This window comes from Cetorhinus maximus, chromosome 4 (genome assembly GCF_964194155.1).
Source record: "Cetorhinus maximus chromosome 4, sCetMax3.hap1.1, whole genome shotgun sequence".
NCBI classification, from domain to species: domain Eukaryota; kingdom Metazoa; phylum Chordata; class Chondrichthyes; order Lamniformes; family Cetorhinidae; genus Cetorhinus; species Cetorhinus maximus.
The window spans coordinates 30,042,843-30,067,983 of record NC_135882.1 but is presented as its reverse complement, the minus strand read 5'-3'; the positions used below and the strand labels follow the sequence as shown (position 1 = coordinate 30,067,983).

Genomic DNA, 25,141 nt, shown 5'->3' with positions numbered 1-25,141 from the left:
TATTTTTTTTCCCTCTGATATTCTTAACAACTGCAGGTGCTAACAGTCAATCTCCTCACTCTCAAAGTTGCAACCCTGTTCCTTGGATTGCGCATAACTATTTCCTGCCTAACAGTTATGGATTTCAATAACTGCCAGCTAAATTTAAACATAACAGCCAGTCATACAAATAACTGAACTAATCACAAGGGTATGTTGACTGGTTGTGGCTTAGCTCCTCTTTCCAACCTTTTGCTTTAGAGACAGCTAAACAAATCCTCAAAATAGTTGCCTTGGCTTAGCTTGGGGGTCTAATTGCTGGATATTAAACTCCTTGGGAACTAAATTGGACAGCCCCCAAAAACAGGCACGGGAATTGTGATCGGTGATTAGCACATTACTTCTGATGCAGGCAGCACAACAATTTGGTGCTAATTTGCATGATTGAGCTGTACAGCCAGCACTAAATGGACTGCTGAGCATGTGTCAGCAGGGAGCCCAGGTTTATGGGAGGCTTAGCACTACTTAAAGGCAGCCTGCGCTTCTTAAACCGGAGCAGGTGCTGGAACTATCATGGAAGAGAGTCTGAGCACAAAGAAAAGCAAATTATGTGAGCTGTGGATCAGTTCATAGCACCCTCGCCTTTGAATCAGAGGGTTGTGGGTTCATGTCCCACTCCTGGAAACCAAGAACTGTGATTGTACTCAAAGGAGTTGCAATCCGTGACTGTTGATAACTCGAAAAAAAAAAAACAAAGAAAAGCAAATTATGGTGCAACAGGGAAGAGATTGTACTCCAAGTTTCTCTGACGCTGCACTGGAGGCCTTGACGGAGGAGAGATGTAACCTTCCATTGGAGGCAACTTTATGAAGGCAGTGGGAGAAGGTAGCCCTGACAATTAACGCCAGGACTCTAGTTCCAAGGACCTGAATACAGTGCCACAAGGAGTTCAATGAGCCCAGACCAGTAGTCAAGGTCAGTAAATGTATCTTCAAATGCCGTCTTCCACCAACTGCACCACTAGCCTCAAAACCTACTCAATATACCACACGCCCATCACTCACCTACCAACAATGTTCATCAATCGCGACTCACACTCAACATTTATACCTTCACCTCGACTGACAGACTTGGCACTGCTGCAAGCCTCACACCCACATTTAACAGTTTCCACATACTGCTAGCTATTCTACCACATCATCCAAACATATTGCATCACACTCACTGACTTCCATGTCTCTTGTGTGAAAAGTTGACGGTTAACCAGAGGCATCAGTTGGACAAACCACTGGATTGCTGTGATACCCTGGACACCCCTTGGAAGTGTGATGGACACAACAATGATGGCAGGAGTCTGAGCTTGTATGGCACAAGTCTATCTTGTGTGAGGGTAGTCTGAGCTTCCATGGCAGCAAGTTGGCCTTGCATGACCTTAAACTGAGCTTCCAGTGCAGTATCCAATCTTTGTGAGGCTTCTGCTGGTGTTGTAATGGAAGCTGAAGCATAAACAATCTTGCAATGCATCATAGATGGCTCTGCAAGTGTGGTAATGATGTTCTTCACCACTTCCACTCGAAAGGATGGGTTTCAAGCTCTGCACAAATTGCTGGGCCAAGTTAGTGCTGAACTCTTCCATGATCCTTGGCATTGTCAGACTTGCCAGAAAGCCTGTATGCAATGCACCATCACTGTGCATACACATCAACTTACTTTGGTATGCCACCCCATCAAAGTCCTCATCTGAGTCTTCTGCAGCAGAAACTGTGTGTGACCTCACCTTCCAGCAAAGTGGCATTTGTGCTACCCTTGCCCCCTGCCCAGACTGTAGGCTACTCGTGGTCTGTACTTCAACATGTGCAGTTCCCACCTCTAAATTACTCTTTAAAATATTTACATTTTGGTATCTGAACTGGTTTGAGAGTGACTGTGTTTCTTCTGCTCTGCCATGTCTTGCTCTTCCAACATTGCCTAGCCAAGTGGCAGTTGATATCTGAAAGGAGAAGGGTACAAAGTATTGTCGTGGTGAGGGGAGGGATGGTAAGTAAGAGATGCATGTTTATACTGTTTTGGAAAGCCAATTACAGCCATGGATTACTTACGGGCATATTGAACTTTTTAAGGAAGACTTGTGTGTTTTTAAAGAAATGTAAGCAAAGACACTGAGCAAAAGATGGCTGATAATGTAAAGTGACCACTTTCTGGAAAAATTCTTATGTGGGTCATACTGACAGAGCTGTCCTGAGGGAACATGGAATGTCGCAAGATCATGGCCTTCTTCAAGCAAAGACACTTAAAAGGGAGGTAGGAAAGATGCAAAAGACTGAACTTTAATCTCCTGTGATGGCAGAGACAAAAGACTGATTACCACATCTCAGCAGTCATCTAAAATCTATCTCCTTTTGATTCATATCTCAAAACATGTAAAATGGTCAGAGATCAAGAAAAACAGACTCCGGGCGCAAGACATCGGTTTTTTTCCCCTTACAGAAATACACAGGGAAAAATAGGTTGCAGGGCAGTGCTGTGTGCTGATGTGTTGTGACAGTGACAGCACAAAAAGACCAACTAGTCACCCCTACACTCTCTCTCTCTCTCTCTCTCTCTCTCTCTGTTGCTGGAGGTGCAGGCACTTAAAGCAGAGGCCGTAATCAAAAAGTAAACAGGACAGCTTCTTCAGCTAACCTGCAGAACCAAGTGTCTCCAAACCAAATGCAAAACTGCCAAAGTCAGTTGTACCAGAATCATCCAACTTAACGGCTGCATCATTTCACTATCTATGCCTCACGATCAAGCCAAAGACTGATTCGTATATCTTTTTTAACTTTGATTTGAACCCTTAACTTCTCATTTCTGCTCTGTGTGCATATGTGTTATGTTTTTATTATTTTTCTCATATTTTTGTAACTAATAAACTTCTTTCTTTGATTCAAGAAAGCCTGGTTAAATTGGCTCCTTCTAAAAAATAAATACATCTGGACTGGGAAAAGGTATCCATGGGGAAAGAGATCGCTTTTCAATTAATCTTGTTGCGACCAACTGAGGGGGTTGAACAAAGAAGGGAAACCAGCTCATCCCTCCTCACCGGGAGCATAACAAAATTGGGGTCCCCATGGGAGATAAAAGCAAAATATCGCAGATGCTGGAAATCTGAAATAGAAACAGAAAACAATGAAAAATTTCAGCAGGTCTGGTAGCATCTGTGAAGAGAGAAACAGAGTTAACGTTTCGGGTCCATATGACTCTTCTTCAGAACCCAGGTTCCTTGCAGTGAAGACATACAGACTCGAAATGTTAACAAATTGGGGGACCTCGCATGGGGACCAGTCATAACATTGCCATCTGCAGCTTATAAATTGGAAGAGATTGTGAGATGAGGGGGAAGTGGGGTGTGAGAATGAAGATTACGTATGAGGATTCCGTCATCTTTGACTATTTCAGCCCCAAATCTGGCCACAGCATCATGTATGGCTGCTTCAAAGATAACAACCACCCTTCTCCTCATCAGGGGCAGGACATACAACCGTGCTCGTTCTCTGCTAGTTATATCCTGATGCCTTTAGTTAACCACCAACTTGTCCCACGAGAGGGAAGTCAGTGAGTGTGGTGCAAAGTGCTCGAGGGCATCCTGCAGGACTATCTGTGATCCTCCACTGAAAGTTGGCAGCCTTTCCACTAGCCATGCTGGGGTAGCACTACACAGGTGCACTAGGAATAGACAAAGGCACTGGAACAGGCACTAAGGGAAGGCACAAGGCAGTGTTTGTTTTATATATTTGGTTTTGAATGTATATTTTGTGGTGGCTTTTGTTTTAGCATTGTGGCTAAGTGGATGCTGTGTTAGTCAGTAACAGAGAGGTGATGAGGTGTATTGAGTGTTTGTGATTGGGGAATTAGAGTTGTGTTTAGTGTTTTCGTAACCAAATAAGTTGATCGTGGACATCCCACCCAAAAAAGAATGTTGGTTGCCTCCTCCCTTCCTCCCTCCAACTTCTCTTTCTCCTTCTGCTCCTCAGGCGGTTCCTTTAGTCTTCAGCAACTTAAAAGAACTCTAGAAATCACCAAACACTTCTACAATTGCAGCAATAGCCACTAGAAATCAATCAAGAGCTAACTTGATAGTAGTTGATTACTTTAGATAGCACCATTGAGTGATTCTTCCAGCTGCTGAAGATGTGTTCAGCTGTGTGTTTAAGAGACAGCATTAGCTCCAAAATGGCAGTGCTGACATCAAATCAGCTTTACATGCTAGTGATGTCTCGATCTGCCTATTCTGCATGCTCCCTGGGTGTTACACAAACAACCTCATCAAAATGGCATCTGGCGCAACTCTCACCGGAAATGTGAGGGTGCATGCCATTTCGGAGCCAAAACAACGCTCATAGTACCGAGAAAACAGGCAGTAAGGAGGTAAATTTTGCAGTCCTTGTGTATGTAGACTGAATTAAGTATAACTTTAGATAGAGGCTTCATTTTTATCAGAGCCAGAGTGTGAAATATTTGCATTGAACAGAGGAATTTCACTTTCATTTGAAGGGAAGCACAGATCCTACTTGCTAATGAGTTTATTTGGTGAGAAGCTCATTTACCTTCCTTCCAGTTTGAGGAAGATGATTAATATGGAAGAGAAGGAAAATAAATGGATGAGCAGCTGTTTTATTTATTCGGTCATGGGCTGTGTGTGGTATAGGCATGACTAGCATTTATTGCCCATCTCTAATTGCCCATAACAACCTGCTAGGCCATTTAAAGGGCAGTTATCTGACAGTCATCCACATTACTGTAGATCTGGAGTCACATATAGGCCAGAACAGATAAGAGTGGCAGGTCTCTTTCCCTAGAGAATATTAATTAACAAGGTGGGTTTTCATGGCAATCCAATAGTTGTATGCTCACCATTATTGATACTAGTTCTTTCAGCCATATGCTTGACTTTGAAAGAAACAGTAGGGTAAAGTTTATGCTATGGATCGAATTGGTAATTCCAGTGCAAATTACTCCTAAAATATTCTACCAAACCCCATTAAATTGTAGAATGTGGCCATCTAGGAATTTACCATTTTTTAAAGAGATAAGTCTTCTCTTTGTCACTGGGACCTCAATTATGCCTCAAGAGAAATGATTTTACACCATCACGAATGTAACATTTCCGTTTACCTTCAATCTCAGTTATGTGACCTTCCATTCATTCCTTATGAAGGTAGAGGTTGCAGGTCAGGCTGTATTGAGTACAGTTGATAGCCTATATTATGCTGAAGTAAAATAGCATGTATAGTTCCCTGAACCTGACTTCATAGATAAAATTGTTCCACATCCATCTAATGCATCACTGTTCATTTGGGTATAAATTGAACAAAATGAGATGATATTCAAAGAGTGGTCTTAATGCAGCAGGATAGAGACAATAATAGAGACATTATTTAGAGCACAGTATTACCTTCGGCACAATCCACTGCATACATAGAGAAGCCATACAGCTTGCCATATATAAATGACTCCCCAAATAGAGAAGGTCCATCCCGCAGGGGTGATTTCAGTGCTGTACTTGTTTGATACATTTCCAATGGACTGAAGAAAGAGGCCTAGTAAATTGACAAATATTATTATTGTATGGCTGAAGGTCTGTCTTAGCGCAGTCTTGTAATATGAAGCAAAACACTGAAATTTTAAGCCAAAACAGGAACAAAATCACAGAATTGTTATAGCACAGAAGGAGGCATTTTGGCCCATCATGTCTACACTGCCTCTCCAAATAAACAGTTCACCTAAGTTGTTCTCCCACCCTCCTGCACATTCTTTCTTTTCAGATAACAGTCTAATTCCCTTATGAATGACTCTTGAGCCTGCCTCCACCGCAATCTCAGGCAGTGCATTCCAGACCTCAACCACTTGCTGAGTGAAAAAGTCTTTCTGCATGTCACTTTTGCTTCTTTTGCCAATTACTTTAAATCTGGGCCCTCCCGTTCTCCATCCTTTCATGAGTGGGAACAATTTCTCCCTATCTACTGTGTCCAGGCCCCTCATGATTTTGAATATCTCTATCAAATCCCCCCTCAGCTTTCTGTTCTCTGCTGTGGTTACTAACACTTGAGCTGCTTGGTGCAGAATAATGCTCAGGGCTTTTTAACAGATAAAATCAGCTTCACTTAATATTATATAAGGGAATTCAGAACATTTTTTATACTTTGGACTTGGGTCTTTTTGGAGCCAGAATACCATTGCTGGCTCTGGTAGACCATCTCATAGATTTGGAAGAATCTGAGACTGTGACCTGACTGGAGAGCAAGAGACACCTAAAAATGCTATGGGGAAGAATTTTATGCTCCCCAGGGAGCAGGTTACAGCTGGGCAGTAGACGTAAGATTAGGCATAATGCCATGGGTGGCATTCCCTAACCCCTACCCACCCACCCCTGACCTCATTGCAATTTTACGCGTGCCAGGGCAGGCACCTGGTGACCCACCCACTGTTGAGTCAATTGACGCACTCTAGTGGCCTGCTCCCTGCCCTGCCACAATTTGCCCCATGATGGGTGGCAGAGGAAGCCAGGTTTGAAGCCTGCCTGGTCCCATGCCTGGTGGTACTGGCAGGAAAAGGTGTGGGATGGGGTTCCTCACATACCTACTAGGCACAATTCAGGACCCCCCTGACCAAGATCTGGCTCCCCAGGGTTCCCTTCACCCCCAGACTATGCATCACGGCCCCCGCTCCCCTTGCCATGGCCTCCTATCCTGACCCCACCAATGCCACCCCCAAGTTATCTTTGCATCTGGCTCCGGCAACAATCATTGTTGGGGCAGATGCAGTCCCAGCAGTGGCCACTGCTCTTGGTGGCACTGCTGAGATCAGAGAGCTGCTGGCCATTCGGCTGGCCAGCAGCTCTCAGAGATGGAGCTTCCTCCCCCGATGGGGGCAGAAGTCTTACCCTAAGGCACTTAATGCCCCTCCAAGTGTTAGTTGGCTGCGAGCCAGCCCGCTGGAGCGAGGGGTGGGTTCATTGTCAACTTTCTCACCGAGGGGCCAGGAAACCTTGCGATATATAAAATCCTACCCAGGGGGGAGAATTTTCTTCCCTTCAGGCAGACGGTTTGGGGCTGGGCGCAGGCGGGCGTGTCTGCGATCGGCTACACGCAGCCATTTTGCTTTGGCCCGCCCAACGTGACGCGCATCAGGAAGAGCTGAGCGCTCCCTGTGCGGGCAGGGGTAGGAGGGAGGGTCAGGGCCTGGGACATGTCAATGCATTTTAATTAAAATTTTTGCTAAATTTATAAACCCTTCATGAAACCTTATCCCGCCCGTGGATGAGGTTTCATATTAAATCGAAGGCCGCCTGGGCTCTTCGCCTGCCCGCCAACCTTGGACGGGCAGCCCTGTTAATTGATTCAAGTGATTTTTAAATAGCCTTAATAGACCTTTGACAGTTTGGCGGGTGCGCAGCTGACTTGGTGCGTGCTCACTGAACTGAAGATCGGAATGATGCGCGGTGACGTCAGGACGCACGCCCGATGTCGCCACGCCTCATTTTACGTGTCAGCGAGCGGGGCCTGCCCCCACAGGCCAACCAGAAAATTCATGGAGTTGGTACTTTCCCAGAATCCAAAGATTAGTGAAAGCTGTCTATTAAACCTAGAGGCCCTGTAGATTTTGACATGGGATTTCATTAGTACGTGAATGCTGGTGATTTCTTCGCATTATTTTACTTAAACTTGCTTTCCACCAAGGAGACTGCATTGGGACCTCCTTCAAACACAGTCAAGTAGACCATGAAGACAAACCAGAAAATAAAATAAGGGAGAGAAAATGCATAAAGGTAACTTTTGCAAAAGTGAGAGGTAATTAGAAATAAAAAAGTAAAATGATAGAAAAGATAAACAACAAAGAAGGACCAGAAAAAGTTATGATGGACAGAGGAATTAAAGATGATAAAGTGAGAAATGATTTAAAAATATACATAATATTGCATCTCTCTTTCACTGGCATAAGGCAATACCTCAGGTACGCATCTGACCTGTGAATGAAAACATCACACTTCGATTGACCCATGTTGATGGGCCACATTGCAGATTCACTGAGAGAGTGGCTACAGGGTCAGTTACTGCTTGAGATTGTGCCCCTTATCCAAAAGTTAGCAACTATCCCAATATTAAACACAAACATATGCATGTATTGCTTTACCTCTAACTTATTGCGGGAATATGATCATTAACAACAATTTGCATTTATATAGCATCTTTAAATTTAGAGGAAAAAAAGCCCAACATGAAGAAAATGGATCCTGAGTCATTAAAAAAAAGTAATTAGGAAGAGTAACCAAAGGGTCACTCAAAGTTTTGGGTTTGAAGGAAGGGTGAGCTGTGGAGGTAGAGGAGTTGAGAGAAGAAACTCCAGAGATTGAGACTTAGGCAGCTGAAGGCACACTGTCAATGGGGTGGGGGGGGGGGGGGGGGGGGTGCAATGGAGGGGGAATACGCAGGGGCTGGAACAGCAGGTTTAGAGGTTAGTGTAGAGCTGAAACATATACAAAAATAGAGGGGGCATGATCAGAGATGACTTTATAGACAATGAAGGGCATTTTCAAGTTGAGATGTTTGAGGACTGGGGAAACTGGAACTGAGCCCGGATGGAAAATTGGAACTGTGAGAGGATGGTGATGATAAGTGACCTGAACCTGGTGTGCTAGAAATACAGCCAGTCAACCTTGCAAAGTTCTCCTCATTAACATCTGGGGACTTGCGCTAAAACTGCAAGAGCTGTCCCACAAAATAGTCAAGCAACAGCCTAACATAGCCATACTCATAGCACCTTTCAATCAAAATCTCTAACTCCTCCATCAGCATCCCTGGGTCTGTCCTATACCACTGGCAGGACAAGCCCACCAGAGGTGGTTGCATAGTTGTACACAAACAGGAGGGAGTGGCCCCAAGAGTCCCTCAACATTGATTCCAGGCCATGAGAAGTCTCATGGTATCAAATAAATATGGCCTGCAGTAGGTGGGTCCTTAATATTGAAGGGTACATGACATTCAAGAAGAATAGGAAACTGGGTAAAGGTGGATGGGTAGCACTGTTAATCAAAGAGGGCATTGGTGCAATAGTTAGAGATGGCCTTGGTTCAGGAGATCAGGAGATAGAATTGGTTTGGGTGGAGATGAGGATTGGCAGGGGAAAACAGTCATTAGTGGGAGTGGTCTACAGGCCTTCTAACAGCAGCAGTGTAGGACAAAGTACTCAAGAGAAAATTTTGTGTGCTTGTGATAAAGGGACGGCAATAATCATGGGTGATTTTAATCTACACATAAACTGGGAAAATCAGATTGGCAGTAGTAGCCTGGATGAGAAGTTCTTAGAATGCTTTCGAGATAGTTTCTTAGAGCAGCATGTTCTAGAACCGACCAGACAGCAGGTTATATTAGACTTAGTATTGTGTAATGTGACAGGATTAATTAATGACCTCAGAGTAAAGGCACCCCAAGGTAGCTGCGACCACCATATGATTGAATTTTACATCCAGTTTGAAAGGGAGAAGAGCGGGTTTAAGGCTTGTACCTTAAACTTAAATAAGGGCAACTATGTGGGGATGAAAACTGAGCAAGCTGAAGTGAAGTGGGAAACTAGGCTAGAGGATAGATCAATAGAGAAGAAGTGGCAGATATTTAAGGGGATGTTTCAGAGTATTCAGAATAAGTACATTCCTACTATAAAGAAAAACTCTAAGGGGAGGACCCACCATCTGAGGTTAACTGCAAATGTTAAGGAAAGCATCAAACTTAAGGAAAAAGCATACAATTCCGCATAGATGAGTGACAGGACAGATGATTGGTCAGAATATAAAAAACGGCAGAGAATAACTAAAAGATTGTTCAGGAGAAAGAAATTAGAGTATGAGAGGAAGCTAGCTAGAAATGTAAAAATGAATAGCAAGAGTTTCTACAGGTATTTAAAAGGAAAAGAATAAGTGAGTGTTAGTCCTCTAGAGAGTGACAGTGGGGAGTTAATAGTAGATAGTAAGGAAATGATGGAAGAAATGAACAAATATTTTGCTTCTGTGTTCACTATAGAGGATACAAAAAACATTCCAGTAATATCTGTAAATCAGGAGGTGAATGGGAGAAAGGAACTTGGTGAAATTGAAATCACTAGGGAAATGGCACTGAGCCAGTCGATGGAGCTGCAGGCTGGCAAGTCTCTGGGTCCCGATTGACTACATCCTAGGGTCTTAAAAGAGGTGGCTAATGCGGTAGTCGATGCACTGGTGTTAATTTTCCAAAATTCGTTAGGTTCTGGAAAGATTCCATCAGATTGGAAAGTAGCAAATATAACTGCTCTATTCAAGAAGGGAGGGAGGCATGAAACTATAGGCCAGTTAGCTTGATGTCTGTCATGGGAAAGTTATTAGAATCGATCATTAAGCAGGTTATATCTGGGCACTTAGAAGAACTCAAAGCAATCGGGAAGAGCCAGCATGGTTTTGTGAAAGGAAAATCATGTTTAACCAATTTATTGGAGTTTTTTGAAGGAGTAACATGCGCAGTGGATAAGGGGAGCCTGTAGTTTGGATTTCCGGAGGGCATTTGCTAAGGTGCCACATCAAAGATTATTACGGAAAATAAAAGCGCATGGCGTAGGAGGTAATATATTAGCATGGATAGAAGATAGGCTGGCTGGCAGAAAGCAGAGAATGCATAAATGGTCTTTTTCAGGTTGGCAGGATGTGACGAGTGGAGCCCCACAGAGGTCTGTATTGGGGCCTCAACTTTTAATGATTTATATCAATAACAAGGAGGAGAGTAAAGACCTGGCAGCTAAATTTGCAGATGACACAAAGATAGGTAGGAAAGTATGTTGTGAAGAGGACATGTGCAGATGGATATAGATAAGTTGAATGAGCGGGCAAAGATCTGGCAAATGGAGTTTAATGTGGGAAAATGTGAAGTTGTCCACTTTGGCAGAAAGAACAAAAAAGCAAAGTATTATTTAAATGGAGAACGGGTGCATTATTCTGAGGTGCAGAGGGATCTAGGTGTTCTAGTACGTGAGTCACAAAAAGTTAGTACGCAGGCACAGCAAGTAATTAAGTAGGCTAATGGAATGCTATCCTTTATTACGAGAGGGATTGAACATAAAAGTAAGGGTGTTATGCTTCAGTTATATGTGGCTTTGGTGAGCCCGTACATCCAATAGTGTGTGCAGTTTTGGTCTCCTTATTTAAGGAAGGATGTAAATGCATTAGGGGAGGTTCAAAGAAGGTTTACTAGATTGATACCTGGAATGAGTGGGTTGTCTTATGAGGAAAGGTTGGACAGACTGGGCTTGTTACCACTGGAGTTTAGAAGAGTGAGGGGTGATTTGATTGAAGTATAAAAGATCCTGAATAGCCTTGACAAGGTGGACGTTGAAAGGATGTTTCCTCTTGTGGGAGAGTCTAGAACTAGGGGGCACTGTTTTAAAATTAAGAGTCACCCTTTTAGGACAGAGATGAGGAGATTTTTTTTTCTCTCAGAGGGTTGTGCGACTTTGGAATTCTCTGCCTCAGAAGGTGGTGGAGGCAGGGTCATTGAATATTTTTAAGGCAGAGGTAGATAGATTCTTGTTAGGCAAGGGAATTAAAGGTTATCAGGGTTAGATGGAAATGTGGAAATCGAAACACAAGAAGATCAACCATGATCTTATTGAATGGCGGAGCAGGCTCGAGGGGCCAAATGGTCTATTCCTGTTCCTATTTCTTAAGTTCTTAACTAACATGTGGGAAAGCCCCATTTGATTTCATCCTCACCAATCTAGGTGTGGCAGACACGTTTGTCCTTGAAAGTATAGGCAGGAATGACCACTGCACACCAAAGACCCTTCACATTGAGGATGCCTGCCATCATGATATGTGGCCCTACCACCATGTTAAATGGGATTCTGACCTTGTATCTAAAAGCAGGGCATCCCTGAGCATTGTGGGCCATCAGAAGCAGCAGGATTGTATTTCAGCACAACTTGTAACCCCATCATCCACTTATCCCTCACACTACTATTACCATCATAGAGACCTGCCCTGGTTGAATGGGGAGTGCACGAGAGCATGCCAGGAGCAGCACCAGGTGCCAACCTAGTGAAACTACAACACAGGACTACATGCATGCCAAACAGCATGCGATACACAGAACTAAGCGATCCCATGACCGATAGATCAGATCAAGCTCTGCAATTCTGCCACATTCAGTCATGAATAGTGGTGAACAATTGCATAACTAATGAGAGGAGGAGGCTCCATGAACAATCACATTCTCAATGGTGGGGAAGCCCAGTGCTTCAGTGCAAATCAAGGCTGAAGGGTTTGCAACCATCTTCAGCCAGAAGTGCCAAGTAGATGATCCCTCTTGGCCTCCTCCAATTATTATCACAGAAACCTGACTTCTGAACCAATTTGATTCAATCTATGTGTTATGCAGAAACGGTTGAATGCACCGGAGGCAACAAAGGCTATGGGCACCAACAACATACCAGCTGTAGTACTGAAGACTTGTGCTCCAGAACTAGTCGCACTCCTGGCCTAATTGTCCCAGTACATCTGCAACACTGACATCAACCGGAAAATGTGGAAAATTGCTCTGATATATCCTTTCCTCAAAAAGCGGGACAAATCCAGTTGGTCAGTTACCACCCCATCAATCTACTTTCACTCAACAGCAATGTGATGGAAGCTGTCACCATTAGTACACTTCCTCAGCAGTAACTGCTCACCAGAGCTCAATTTGGGTTCTGCCAGGGGCACTTGGCTCCAGACCACATTGGTCCAAATATTGGCTGGAGAGCTAAGTTCCCGAGGTGAGGTGCGAGTGACTGCCCTTGACATCAAGGCAACATTTGACCGAGTGTGGCATCAAGGAGCACTAGCAAAACTGGAGCCAATGGGAATCAGGGGGAAAACGCTCTGCTGGTTGGACTCATACCTAGCACAAAGGAAGGTGGTTGTGATTGTTGAAAGCCAACATCTCAACCACAAGACATTGCTGCAGGATTCTTCAGAGAGGTGTGCTAGGCCCAACCATTTTCAGTTGCTTCATCAATGACCTTCCCTCCATCATAAGGTCAGAAGTGGGGGTGTTCACTGATGATTACACAAAATTCAGTTCCATTTGCAACTCCTCAGACAATGAAGCAGTTCATACCCCATGCAGCAAGACCAGGCTTGGGATAAAAAATAGCAAGTAACATTCGTGCTACACAAGTGCCAGGCAAAGACTATTGCCAACAAAAGAGAATCCAACCTTGGCATTTAATGGCATTACCATCGTTGAATCTCCTACCAATTTCTTTGGGGCTGGCGGGGGAGTTAAGGGGCTGGTGGGGGGGAGTCGGGGTTTGGGGGCAGGGTCACCATTGACCGGAAACTTAACTGGACTAGCAACATAAATAACATGAACACTGTGGCTATAAGAACAGCACACTGCTTGGGAAACCTTTGGGAGTACTTCACTTCCTGACTTCCCAAAGCCTGTGATGGAATACTCCCCACTTGCCTGGATGAGTGTAGCACCAACAAAACTCAAGAAGCTCGACACCATCCAGGACAAAGCAGCCTGTTTGATTAGCACCCCATCCACCACCTTAAACATGCACTCCCTCCACCACTGATGCACAGTGGCAGCAGTGTGTACCATCTACAAGATGCACTGCAGCAACAGCATCTTCCAAAACTGCCACCTCTACTACCTAGAAGAACTAGGGCAATAGGTGCATGAGAACACCACCACCTAGAAGTTCCCCTCCAAGTCACTCACCATCCTGACTTGGAAATATATCGCTGTTCCTTCAAGGTCACTGAGCCAAAATCCTGGAACTCTCTTCCTAACAGCATTGTGAGTGTACTTATACCACGTGGACTGCAGCGGTTCAGGAAGGCAGCTCATCACCAACTTCTCAAAGGCAATTTGGGATGGGCAATAAATGCCAGCCTGGCCAATGATGCCTTCGTCCCATGAACGAATATATTTTTTGAAAACCCCAACAGAAATATTATAATGGAAAGAGATAGTTTATGCTTTTAGTAGTGTTAAAATGTTCCCAATCTGGCTGTAGTAAAAAGGACCTTGCCTCAGGTAACTTGAGAAAGTTTAGTTAACACAGTTGATGTTGGGTTTATCACAAAAAATGAATACTTTAAATTGCACTGAAAATGATTTGAAATATGCACAAATCTCTTATATATTGGAGTAAAGTAAATAAATTCTTCAAGGTTAAAAGAAAATAATCTGAAGCCTTTGAAAATTTATCAATTAGTGCCCTTGCACCCAAAAGTTCCAGCTTAACTTTTGGAGCCTCCTCAAAGATCTGCAATCAAGCACAATTAGTGGAAACTCTCAATGGTGATTAATTTACCCTTGGAAACATGGCCAGTTTTGTGATGAAGGCCTGCTTCCAGCAATAATTTTTTTTAAACCAGAGCAAAAGGTCACAGAAACCTGAGTTGGGCAGAACTAACTTGCACTTAAATTTCTACCATCTTTTGCATCGGTTGCATCAAAGAAACCCAGCGCAATCCACCGGCAGCTCCAGACCATTATGCTTTACTTTACTAATGAAAGTGGTTTAAGTGACCTCAGATGCATCTGGATTATGTGCTCAGGTGTTCACTAGCTTCAAAAAGTTGACCCAGGCCAGTTTTGGATATTCCTTACCTGATTCTGATCCTCTCCCTGCAAGAGTGTTCATAACCATAGTGACGCTGTAGACAACCAAGGCAAGGACCACAAGAAACATCTTACATGTGCTCATCTTGGCCATTGGGGAATCCTAATTAAACATTTTCATTAAATGAGAAGCAAAGAAAGAAATGCACAAGAAAAAACATTTGTGGTTATTCTATTACCATGTTCTTCTGACTTCTTTAGGTACCAATATAAATATAAATTAATTTTAAGGCATAGATTGTAATAGTTCAGTATGCTGAAGCTCCACCCAAGTTATTAAATAGTGATAGTTCATTCTCATAATTCACTGCACATTTTTGCCATGCAATTATGTGACAGGCACTGTGCAGAACCCTGACATCATACCACAGGGTGGGAATATTGGATTGGAAGTCACTGTCTAGCAGAATTGTGAGTTACTCTCCATCCTTTCTGCCACTGGGGTGCCTGCCTACTCATTTTTTCTTTGAAAATTATCTCTGATATCCCTGTGAAAGCATTGACTCCTAGTTGTGTAAGGTTCCATAAGTGCAGCTTCTTTCGAGTATTCATTATTCACGTGTAAGTTTTGAAGGTAAGTAACGCCCAGCTAATTAAGCACAATAATCTTGGTTTTACCTTCACCCAGTGTTCACTGACATGCAATTCCAACAGGTGCTGGTGGATGGTGGTCAGCAGCAAGAACTTCTCCTGCATAAGCCAGCAGTGGTGGACCCAATCCCCAGTTTTTCTACCTCTGAACTGGTTAGGATCATCTGAGAGCAGAATAATGATGGAACTTGGGATATCCCTGACTTCTATGACTCTGCTACTCACTTAATAAATTCACTGTTATCCACTCACAAGCAGAAGGGGTGCAAAAGGGGAAGGTGAGAAAAATATTTTAAAATGTAGATATTAGTGCCTACAATGGCTTACTGATTTAGTACAAAATATACTGTGATACTGAGCTATCAAGACCAAATGGGACGGTGCTGTTGATCTTAGTTGGGTCAATAGTGAAGTACTAAAATTGATCTGTGTGCCAGGCTAGGGAAGGGATGATATTTTTTTAAAAATCAATTTAATCTCACTCTTGATTTCTATCCAGTGGAAAGTAAATGTATCTATATGTCGGGCAAGAACAGGGTCAGCTATGATCGTGACACTCTCTTGGTTGAATAGACTACCAGCGTACAATGCTTGAACTAAGACATGAGGTAATAATCTCATAGTATCATGTGAAACCATCCCTCCATCCCTTGACACTATCACTTTCAGTGAAGGAAGAAAAGGGAAGGAAATTCATATCAAAAACAAAAATACCTGGAAGAACTCAGCAGGTCTGACAGCATCTGCAGAGAGGAATACAGTTAACGTTTCGAGTCCGTAATTCATATGATTGAAATGAATAGGAAATTTCTACCTATATATTTTGTGTGGAAATTGAAGGTGAATTCTGGACTGTAGGTCTGAGTCACTAGCAGCAATGTTATAAGACCTATTTCCAACCCATGGTCCTTAGGGATCAGGCTTCCTTGCTGGAAATGCTGGGCTAGATTTTGTTGGAACAATACCAGCACATGAACGGTACACACCGTTAATGATGTGTAAGTCAGCCAGCAACTGGTAGCAAAGAAATTATACTGCATGAATTGTGAATCACCACAGTTGCTGGGTTAATTGTGTTATTAGCTTTGCAAAAATGAAAAAAAGCTAGCAAATTAATTGCCCATTAAACTCACAACAGAAGTATGTCTTGCAATTAATTAGACAAGTAAGCTTTTAATGACCTGATAATAGTTAATGATTGCCAATTAACTTCTCTTGTCTAAAAAGTGAACAACTAAGTATACAGCTTCATTCCTATGAACTATTTTAGGAGATTTTATAAATATCACAATTTAAATTTTTGCGTTTTTTGTGTTTTTCCTTTGCGTTATTGTTAAGAGTTTTGTCATTTATTAGCAAAGGCTACCTAGGATAGCAGTAGCATAGCATGACAGCAATAGGAGTTTTAGCCATGAAAAGGTATCAGTAAAGCAAAGGCTGCTGGGATATTTTACATAAGGACATAAGGATATTTTAGACAAAGGACACAGCAAAAACTAGACTTGCCTGAAGCAGGTGTGAACCCAGAGATTATAGATAGGTGTCAGTCACTAGAATGCTAAGCAAAACGAGACAGTTGGTCTACAACACTTAGCACTTATTGTGATAGATTGTGACAGTGATTACACAAGACGTCAGTCACTGGAATGCTAAGATACACAGCAAACGGGACAGTTGATCTGAAACATTTTGCACCTATCGCAATAGATTATGAGCCTATGTGACCAAGAATGCATCTTCAGTCACGAAAGGAAGGTCTAAATGAATAAAAGACAATGTAAAAACTCAGAGGGCAGAGTATTGACTTGGATTAGATTGACTAAAACAGGCTCTCCCTGCTTTTGCTTGAATAAACGATTGAAAGACGTCCCGGAGTCTCCGATGTGTTTCAAATTCACCACAACAGGTTTTTTTCCCTCCTTTTATCTTAATCTAATCTTTCTTTCTGTAACTGATTTAACATTGAATTCACCCACTTTAATTCACCCCCTCCCCCCCTTCTCAATCTTTTCTCTATTTAGTTCTCAATCCTTAAATCTAACTGCTTAGGAAGATGCACTGTTTGTACCATTATTGACCTAGGTCCCAGATACTCTGTTGCTCAGACTGCGCCTTTATCGGCAACTTTCTGGTCAAAACATTTTAAAACCTAAACATGCATGGACAAGAGAGAATCTAACCATCACTCCTTGACATTCAATGGCATTACCATCACTGAATCCCCCACTATCAACACCCTTGGGTTACCATTGACCAGAAATTGAACTGGACTAGCCATCTAAATACTGTGGCTACAAGGGCAGGTCAGAGGCTAGGAATCGTGGGATGAGTAACTCACTTCCTGATTCCCTAAAGCCTGTCCACCATCTACAAGGCACAAGTCAGGAGTGTGATGGAATGCCCTCCACTTGCCTGGATGAGTGTTGCTCCCATAACACTCAAGAAGCTTGACACTGTCCAGGACAAAGCAGCCCGCTTGATTGGTACCCCTTCCACAAACATTCACTCCCTCCACCACCGACGCACAGCGGCAGCCGTGCATACCATCTACAAGATGCACTGCAGAAACTCACAAAGGCTCCTTGGACAGCACCTGCCAAACCCATGACTGCTACTATCTAGAAGGACAAGGGCAGCAGATAAATGGGAACACCACCACCTGGAAGCTCCCCTCCAAGCCAGTCACCATCCTGACTTTGAAATATATCATCGTTCCTTCACTGTCGCCAGGCCAAAATCCTGGAACTCCCTCCCTAACAGCACTGTGGGTGTACCTACACTACAGGGACTTCAGCGGTTCAAGAAAGCAGCTCACCATCACATTCTCAAGCGCAAATAGGGAGGGGCAATAAATGTTGGCCTAGCCAGCAAAGCCCACATCCCACAAATGAATTTTTTTAAAAGTCTGTCTAATGGGATATGCTGTGAGATGACCTGCTCCAGCAAAATCTATAATGATGTTATTGAAATAAATACCTATTCCAGTGCTACCGTTCACACACATTTAATTATTTTAATTGTATTAGTGAGAGGCAGCATGATTTTGTGAAGGGGAGGTCGTGTCTCACTAACTTGATCGAGTTTTTCAAGGAAGTGACAAAGATGATCGACGATGGAAGGGCAGTGGATATAATATACATGGATTTCAGTAAGGCCTTTGACAAGGTCCCTCATGGCAGACTGGTACAGAAGGTAAAGTCACATGGGATCAGGGGTGAGCTGGCAAGATGGATACAAAATTGGCTTGGTCATAGAAGACAGAGGGTAGCAGTGGAAGGGTGCTTTTCTGAATGGAGAGCTGTGACTAGTGGTGTTCCACAGGGATCAGTGCTGGGACCTTTGCTGTTTGTAGTATACGTAAATGATTTGGAGGAAAATGTAACTGGACTAATTAGTAAGTTTGCAGACGACACTAAGGTTGGAGGAGTTGCAGATAGTGAAGAGGATTGTCAAAGGATACAACGGGATATAGAGGTTGGAGACTTGGGCGGAGAAATGGCAGATGGAGTTTAATCTGGACAAATGCGAGGTAATGCATTTTGGAAAGTCTAATACAGGCAGGAATTATACAGTAAATGGCAGAACCCTTAAGTGCATTGATGGGCAGAGGGATCTGGGTGTACAGGTCCACAGGTCACTGAAAGTGGCAACCCAGGTGGGATAAGGCAGTCAGGAAGGCATATGACATGCTTGCCTTCATCAGCAGGGGTATTGAGTATAAAAGCTGGGAAGTCATGCTGCAGCTGTATAGAACCTTGGTTAGGCCACACTTGGAACATTGCATGCAATACTGGTCGCCACATTACCAGAAGGATATGGAGGCATTGGAAAGGGTACAGAGGAGGTTTGTCAGGATGCTGTCTGGTCTGGAGGTTATTAGCTATGAGGAGAGGTTGGAGAAACTCGGATTGTTCTCACTAGAGTGACGGAGATTGAGGGGCGACTTGATAGAAGTTTACAAAATTATGAGTGGCATGGACAGAGTAGATAGTCAGAAGCTTTTTCCCAGGGTGGAAGAGTCAATTACTATGGGACATAGATTTAAGGTGAGAGGAGAAAACTATAGAGGAGATGTACGGGGCAAGTTTTTTACGCAGAGGGTAGTGAGTGTCTGGAATTCGCTGCCAGAGGAGGTGGTGGAAGCAGGTACGATAGTGGTGTTTAAGAGGCAGCTTGACAAATACATGAATAGGATGGGAATAGAGGGATACGGACCCCGGAAGTGCAAAATGTTTTAGTTGACGGGCAATATGATCGATGCAGGCTTGGAGGGCCGAAGGGCCTGTTCCTGTGCTGTACTTTTCTTTGTTCTTTGCTCTTTGTTCAAACTATGAGTCCCTCCATCACGTTGAGCAAACAAAGTCTACGTATTATTCAAATTGTAAAACTAATGACCCAGAATTTGCAGTCAGCGGCCACTCACTACATTTACAGATGCTCATAGACTTTGTGAGCTTTTGTGGGCAATGTATGGTATTTGAAGATCATTGTCAGCATGATGCCTTCCAGCGGGAATGGCGTGTGTGAGTAGGGCAAGCAACAGCGTGGCTCTTCAACCAATCAGAGTTAAGAATCCTCACTGAGACAAGATGAATCTAGACAGTGAAGTATGAGTTAGAATAGCTAATTCCATGTAAAATCATGTATAGAAAGTGTAAGAGAGAGAGGGAAATATAGGATTGAGAGAGAGAGTGCATTAGGACACCTAGATCCCTCTGCATCTCAGATTACTACTTCCAGGGAAATTCTAAACATTTTAGGAATACAGGAAATCTTTATTATGTTAAGGATGTCATTAATATCTAGTAACCAGAGGAAATCCTCACCTCCCATATATCTTCATTTCATTAATCCCATTCATACTACTTAAAATAGAAGCAACACTGCTTCCAATAAGGTAGCTATGCTAAAAATAGCCGCCCATCACCACCCCCCCCCCCCCCCCACCAAACCCAGCTTCAGGTGCAATTTATGTCCAAAAGTCCACTGTTAATGAAGAACTGCAAAGGCATTACATCAACTGACTGTGGCTGTAGTCCCCACAAGATTTTTGTTCATTTCATCTTGTGGCAGGTTTGGCAGCACAGTTAATTGTTGGGAGTCACTTGTTTTTTAAAAAAGTTTCTATAACTTATTGATTTACTATGAGACCCAATATACAGAGGTAATCAGTACAGTAGAAAACATGATCCTCTTGTTGTAACCAGATGAAAAGCGTACAGATAATGAAGGTCATCTGGACTATCTTAGCTAGCCAACCAAAAAGAAAATGCAAAAGCCTATAAAAAAATGCTGGCATGTCAGATGAAAACTTCACTCATTTGTACATATAACATTCCTATTTTATGAAGATGTTAATCTGCTTCAGTTAAATACAGAAAGAGGAACACCATCTGAACAAGTAAAGCATTCATTTGCTGGCACTGGCATCAGTAAATTCTTCTGTATAATGTCCCAGCATATCATCTAACTGACCCTTGAACGATTCCAAGGTTTTCATGTGGCTTGGAAGTGTATTCCAAGTGATCACTCTTTATGTAAAGATATGCTCCCTGTGACCAATATCAAATATATTTTCTAGGGGTTTGAGTCTATTCCCATTTCTCCGAAGCATCTTCAGTACCACAACATTCACAATCTAGTCTGCTGGCATTTGATTAGTGATTAATGGATCTTCTTTGACATTGCTCATGGAAATTCAGGTTACATGCTGTTTTAGGACAATGGAAATGTGTAGTACTTTAAGGTCATTATGTTTAATTGTCATTAATAAACCCAGGTTAAGGGCACTTAATTATTGTTTGGTCAGGGAACCTTTGCAGTTTAGGATGGGCCTGCCAGTTTCAAACTGCATTAATCAATCTTTTAAGATTGTTTTACGTCTTGCATGCTGATGTGATTTCTCTGCATGCTGCATACCATTTTATTATTACTTGTTGATTTGCGATAGTATGATATGCAAGATATGTTATGAGAGATATGCTGAGGTATTCTGTTATTGCTAATTTAATGCTAAAATGGTTGTGAGAAAGTAGTATAGAGAGAAGAAAGATTTGTTTTTATATAGCACTTTTCACAACATCCCAATCAACTTTGCAGTCAAGTAAGTATTTTGAAGGGTAGTCATTTCTAAGATAGGAAACCTGGCAGCCAATTTGTGCACAGCAATGCGATAATGACCTCTAGGTTTCTTCAAAATAGTGCCAGGGGATCTTTTACAACCACACAAGATGGAAGATTATGCTCTCCATTTAACATCACATCTGAAAAATGGCACTTCCGATTATACCGCACCCTCCAAGTAGTGAACCAAAATGTCAGTCTTGGATCACAAACTTCACACTCAGGTCAGATTACTACCACTGAGCCACAGCTGACACACAGTAATTGTCAAGTGCAGTTTGGTGCCCTTTAGTAATGAATTAATATCATTAAGGAAGAGGCTAAGCTAGGTACAAGTGGTTTCACTTTAAGGAAATAAAGTGAAAATTTGATATGCTAGCTTGCAGTGAATAGTGGTTCTCTGTAGGCCATGTGTTTCCTCATACTTGATGTGTGCTATGTCAAGTCATCTGCTGTACACCCTGACTGTGAGGAAGATTTTAGCAATTTGCATTCTGTTTTGACTTTTGTTATCAAGAGGGCAATTTTCATAGGGGAATCATGTAATGGGGGAAATAAAGTGAGAAAGGAGCAAGCCCTGAGCTGTGATTATAGAGCAATATGCAAGTGCAATAAATTGAAAGTTTATTTGATTCAACTAGAATCAGCAAAGAACTGCAATATCCTGTAATCAGAAATTGTTGTTGTTCATTAATGCAGAAACTGTAGTTATTCCAGGAAGTTAGACAAGCAGTGAAATGGGAAATGTGGTGTAGTATCTATGTGGAGAGGCCAGACCTGGGCCAGGATTTTCCGATCCTGCCAATGGCAGGCATCATCATGGGCGGGATGGAAAAATTTGGAGAGCCACTCTCCAAATTTTCTCATCCCGCCCATGATAATGCCTGCTGAGTGTGACTACAAGACAGAGACATGTAGAGGGAAAGGTGTGGGAGCTGGCACATGCACGGTGGTGTGTGAGATATCAGGATCAAGCATTAGTAAAACATTTGAAATTGAATACTACAAAGAATTAAAATCAGCTTTAATTTGGAACAAGGTGAAAATATAAAAGAAAATCACTGTGATTCTGTGATCCAGTGGGGAGCAGTCACACAACTTTTGTAGCAATAATATATGTATAATTAGTTATACATAATGGTACAAATTGGTACTTGAGAAGAAAACAATGACATCTACACACAATTAACAGAATTTTCCATTCTGTGGCCTTAGCAATGTTTTCATTGTGTCACTGATTAATATCACAATGGTTTCCTTCGTGACTAGATTGGTGAATGCACAAGTGCGGTTTGAGACAGAGAGACCAGGAACCCTGTTTTGTGCTGGTAAGATAACAAAGCTGAGTACTTGCATTACTTCTAAATGAAAGCTTGATAATAGATTGGCTCCAGCAGGCAGAAGGGAAAAAATGACTCTTGTAAAGATTAAAGGTCTCTTAAAAGGATCATTGATCTACATCAAAAACAGAATCACCTGGAAAAACTCAGCAGGTCTGGCAGCATCGGTGTAGAAGAAAAGAGTCGACGTTTCGAGTCCACATGACCCTTCAACAGAACAGTTCTGTTCAGAAGTGTTCTGTTGAAGGGTCATGTGGACTCAAAACGTCGACTCTTTTCTTCTCCACCGATGCTGCCAGACCTGCTGAGTTTTTCCAGGTAATTCTGTTTTTGTTTTGGATTTCCAGCATCCGCAGTAGTTTTTTGTTTTTATCATTGATCTATATGTTGTACAAAGACAATGAGAGAGAAGGACAGATCACCAGAGGAACTTGACCACAGATACTGAAGGAAAATAAATGAAATGTGCAGACCCATTGCTGACAAGCCACTGCCTAGAGGTGTGCTTCAAAGTAAAAGACTTTAAAAGTTAAACAGAAGTTAGAGTTAGTAAGAGACATAACTGATCTAACCTCACATTTCAACTCCTGATGACACTACTCAACTGGAACCTTCATGGCTGCTCTCTACCTTACAGTTTCAAGCCTTGATGCAGGCTTTAGATTGTCTGTGAACAGGGTGACCAGAAGACGTAGGAGCAGAGGAGTCTGCTCCGCCATTCAATGAAAGCATGGTTGATCTGATAATCCTCAACTCCACTTTCCCACCTTTTCCCCATAACCCTTGATTCCCTTACTAATTTAAAAATGTCTATCTCAGTCTTGAATATACTTCACCACCCAGCCTCTTCAGCCGTCTGCGGTAAAGAATTCAACAGATTCAATACCCTCTGTGAGAATAAATTTGTCCTCAACTTTGTCTTAAATGGACGACTCTTTTTCTGAGATTATGCCCTCTGGTCCTAAACTCTGCCAAAAGTGGAAACAACCTCTCAGCATCTACCCTGTCAAGCCCCCTAAGAATTTTATATGTTTCAAGAAGATCACGTCTCATTCTTCTAAACTCCAATGAGTACAGGCCCAATCTACTCAATCGCTCCTCGTAAGAAAATCCTTCCATACCCGGGATCAACCTAATGAAGCTTCTTTGTTTCCAATGCCAGCACATCTTTCCTTAGATAAGAGGACCAAAACTGTTCACAGTATTCTAGATGTGGTCTAACTAGTGCCTTGTATAGTTTTAGCAAGACTTCCCTATTTTTATACTCCATTCCCTTTGAAATAAAGGCCAACACTCCATTTGCTTTCCTTATTACCTGTTGAACTTGTATGCTAGCTTTTTGGGATTCATGCACAAGGACTCCCAAATCCCTCGGTGTTACAGCTTTCTTCAGTCTTTCTCCATTTAAATAATATTCAGCTCCTCTATTCTTCCTACCAAAATGCATAACCTCATATTTTCCCAAATTATATTCCATCTGCCAAGTTTTTGCCCACTCACTTAACCTGTCTATATCCCTCTGTAGACTCTTTGTGTCACTTGTCTTCCCACCTATTTTTGTGTCATCTGCAAACTTGGCGATAGTACATTCACTTCCCTCATCCAAGTCATTAATATAAATTGTAAATAATTGTGTCTCCAGCACTGATCCCTGTGGCACTCCACTTGTTACAGGTTGCTATCCTGAAAATGGCCCCCTATCCCAACTTTCTGTCTTCTATTAGCCAATCTTCTATCCATGCTAATATACCACCCCCAACACCATGGGCTCTTATCTTATTAAGTAGCCTTATGTGTGGTACCTTATCAAAGGCCTTTTGGAAATCCAAATATATTACATCTACTGGTTCCTCTTTATCTATCCTGATTGTTACCTCTTCAAAGAATTCTAATCAAATTGTCAGGCATGATTTCCTTTCATGAAGCCATTTGACTCTGCTTGATTAGATTATGTATTTCTAAATACTCTGCTATTACATCCTTTATAATAGACTCTAACATCTTCCCAATGACAGATGTTAAGCTAACTGGCCTAAAGTTACCTGTTCTTGTCTCCCTCCCTTTTTGAATAAGTGTGTTACATTGACAATTTTCCAATCCTCTGGAGCTTTTCCAGAATCTAAGGATACTTGGAAGATTACTACCAGTGCATCCACTATCTCTGTAGCTACTCCCTTTAATATCCTAGGATGTAATGCATCAGGTCCAGGGGACTTATCAGGCATTAGCCCCATTAGTTTCCCTAGTGATCATTATTATAATTATTTCCTCCCCCCCTTTTGCCCCTTGATTATTTAGTATTTTTGAAATTCTATTAGTATCTTCTACCATGAGGACTGATGCAAAGTATTTATTCAACTCCTCTACCATTTCCTGGTTTCCCATTATTATTTCCCCAGCCTCATTCTGTAAGGGGCCTATGTTCACTTTGGC

At 42.4% G+C, this 25,141-nt stretch overlaps 1 protein-coding gene across 3 annotated transcripts in view; it reads right to left on the bottom strand.

The window, feature by feature from the left end:
* The window catches only part of LOC144679553 (uncharacterized), a 63,286-nt gene that overhangs the window by 35,790 nt on the left and 2,355 nt on the right, over positions 1-25,141 (bottom strand). For 2 of the 3 annotated variants that reach the window (XM_078540051.1, XM_078540050.1), the window contains exons 2-3: positions 14,643-14,757; positions 5,414-5,558 (exon numbers count right to left, since the gene is read on the bottom strand). In XM_078540051.1, the coding sequence (XP_078396177.1) occupies positions 5,414-5,558; positions 14,643-14,748 (251 nt within the window). In that variant the 5' untranslated portion in view covers positions 14,749-14,757. Of the gene's footprint in view, positions 1-5,413; positions 5,559-14,642; positions 14,758-15,272; positions 15,410-25,141 lie in introns of all 3 variants that reach the window. The other variant, XM_078540049.1, reaches the window with a different exon arrangement.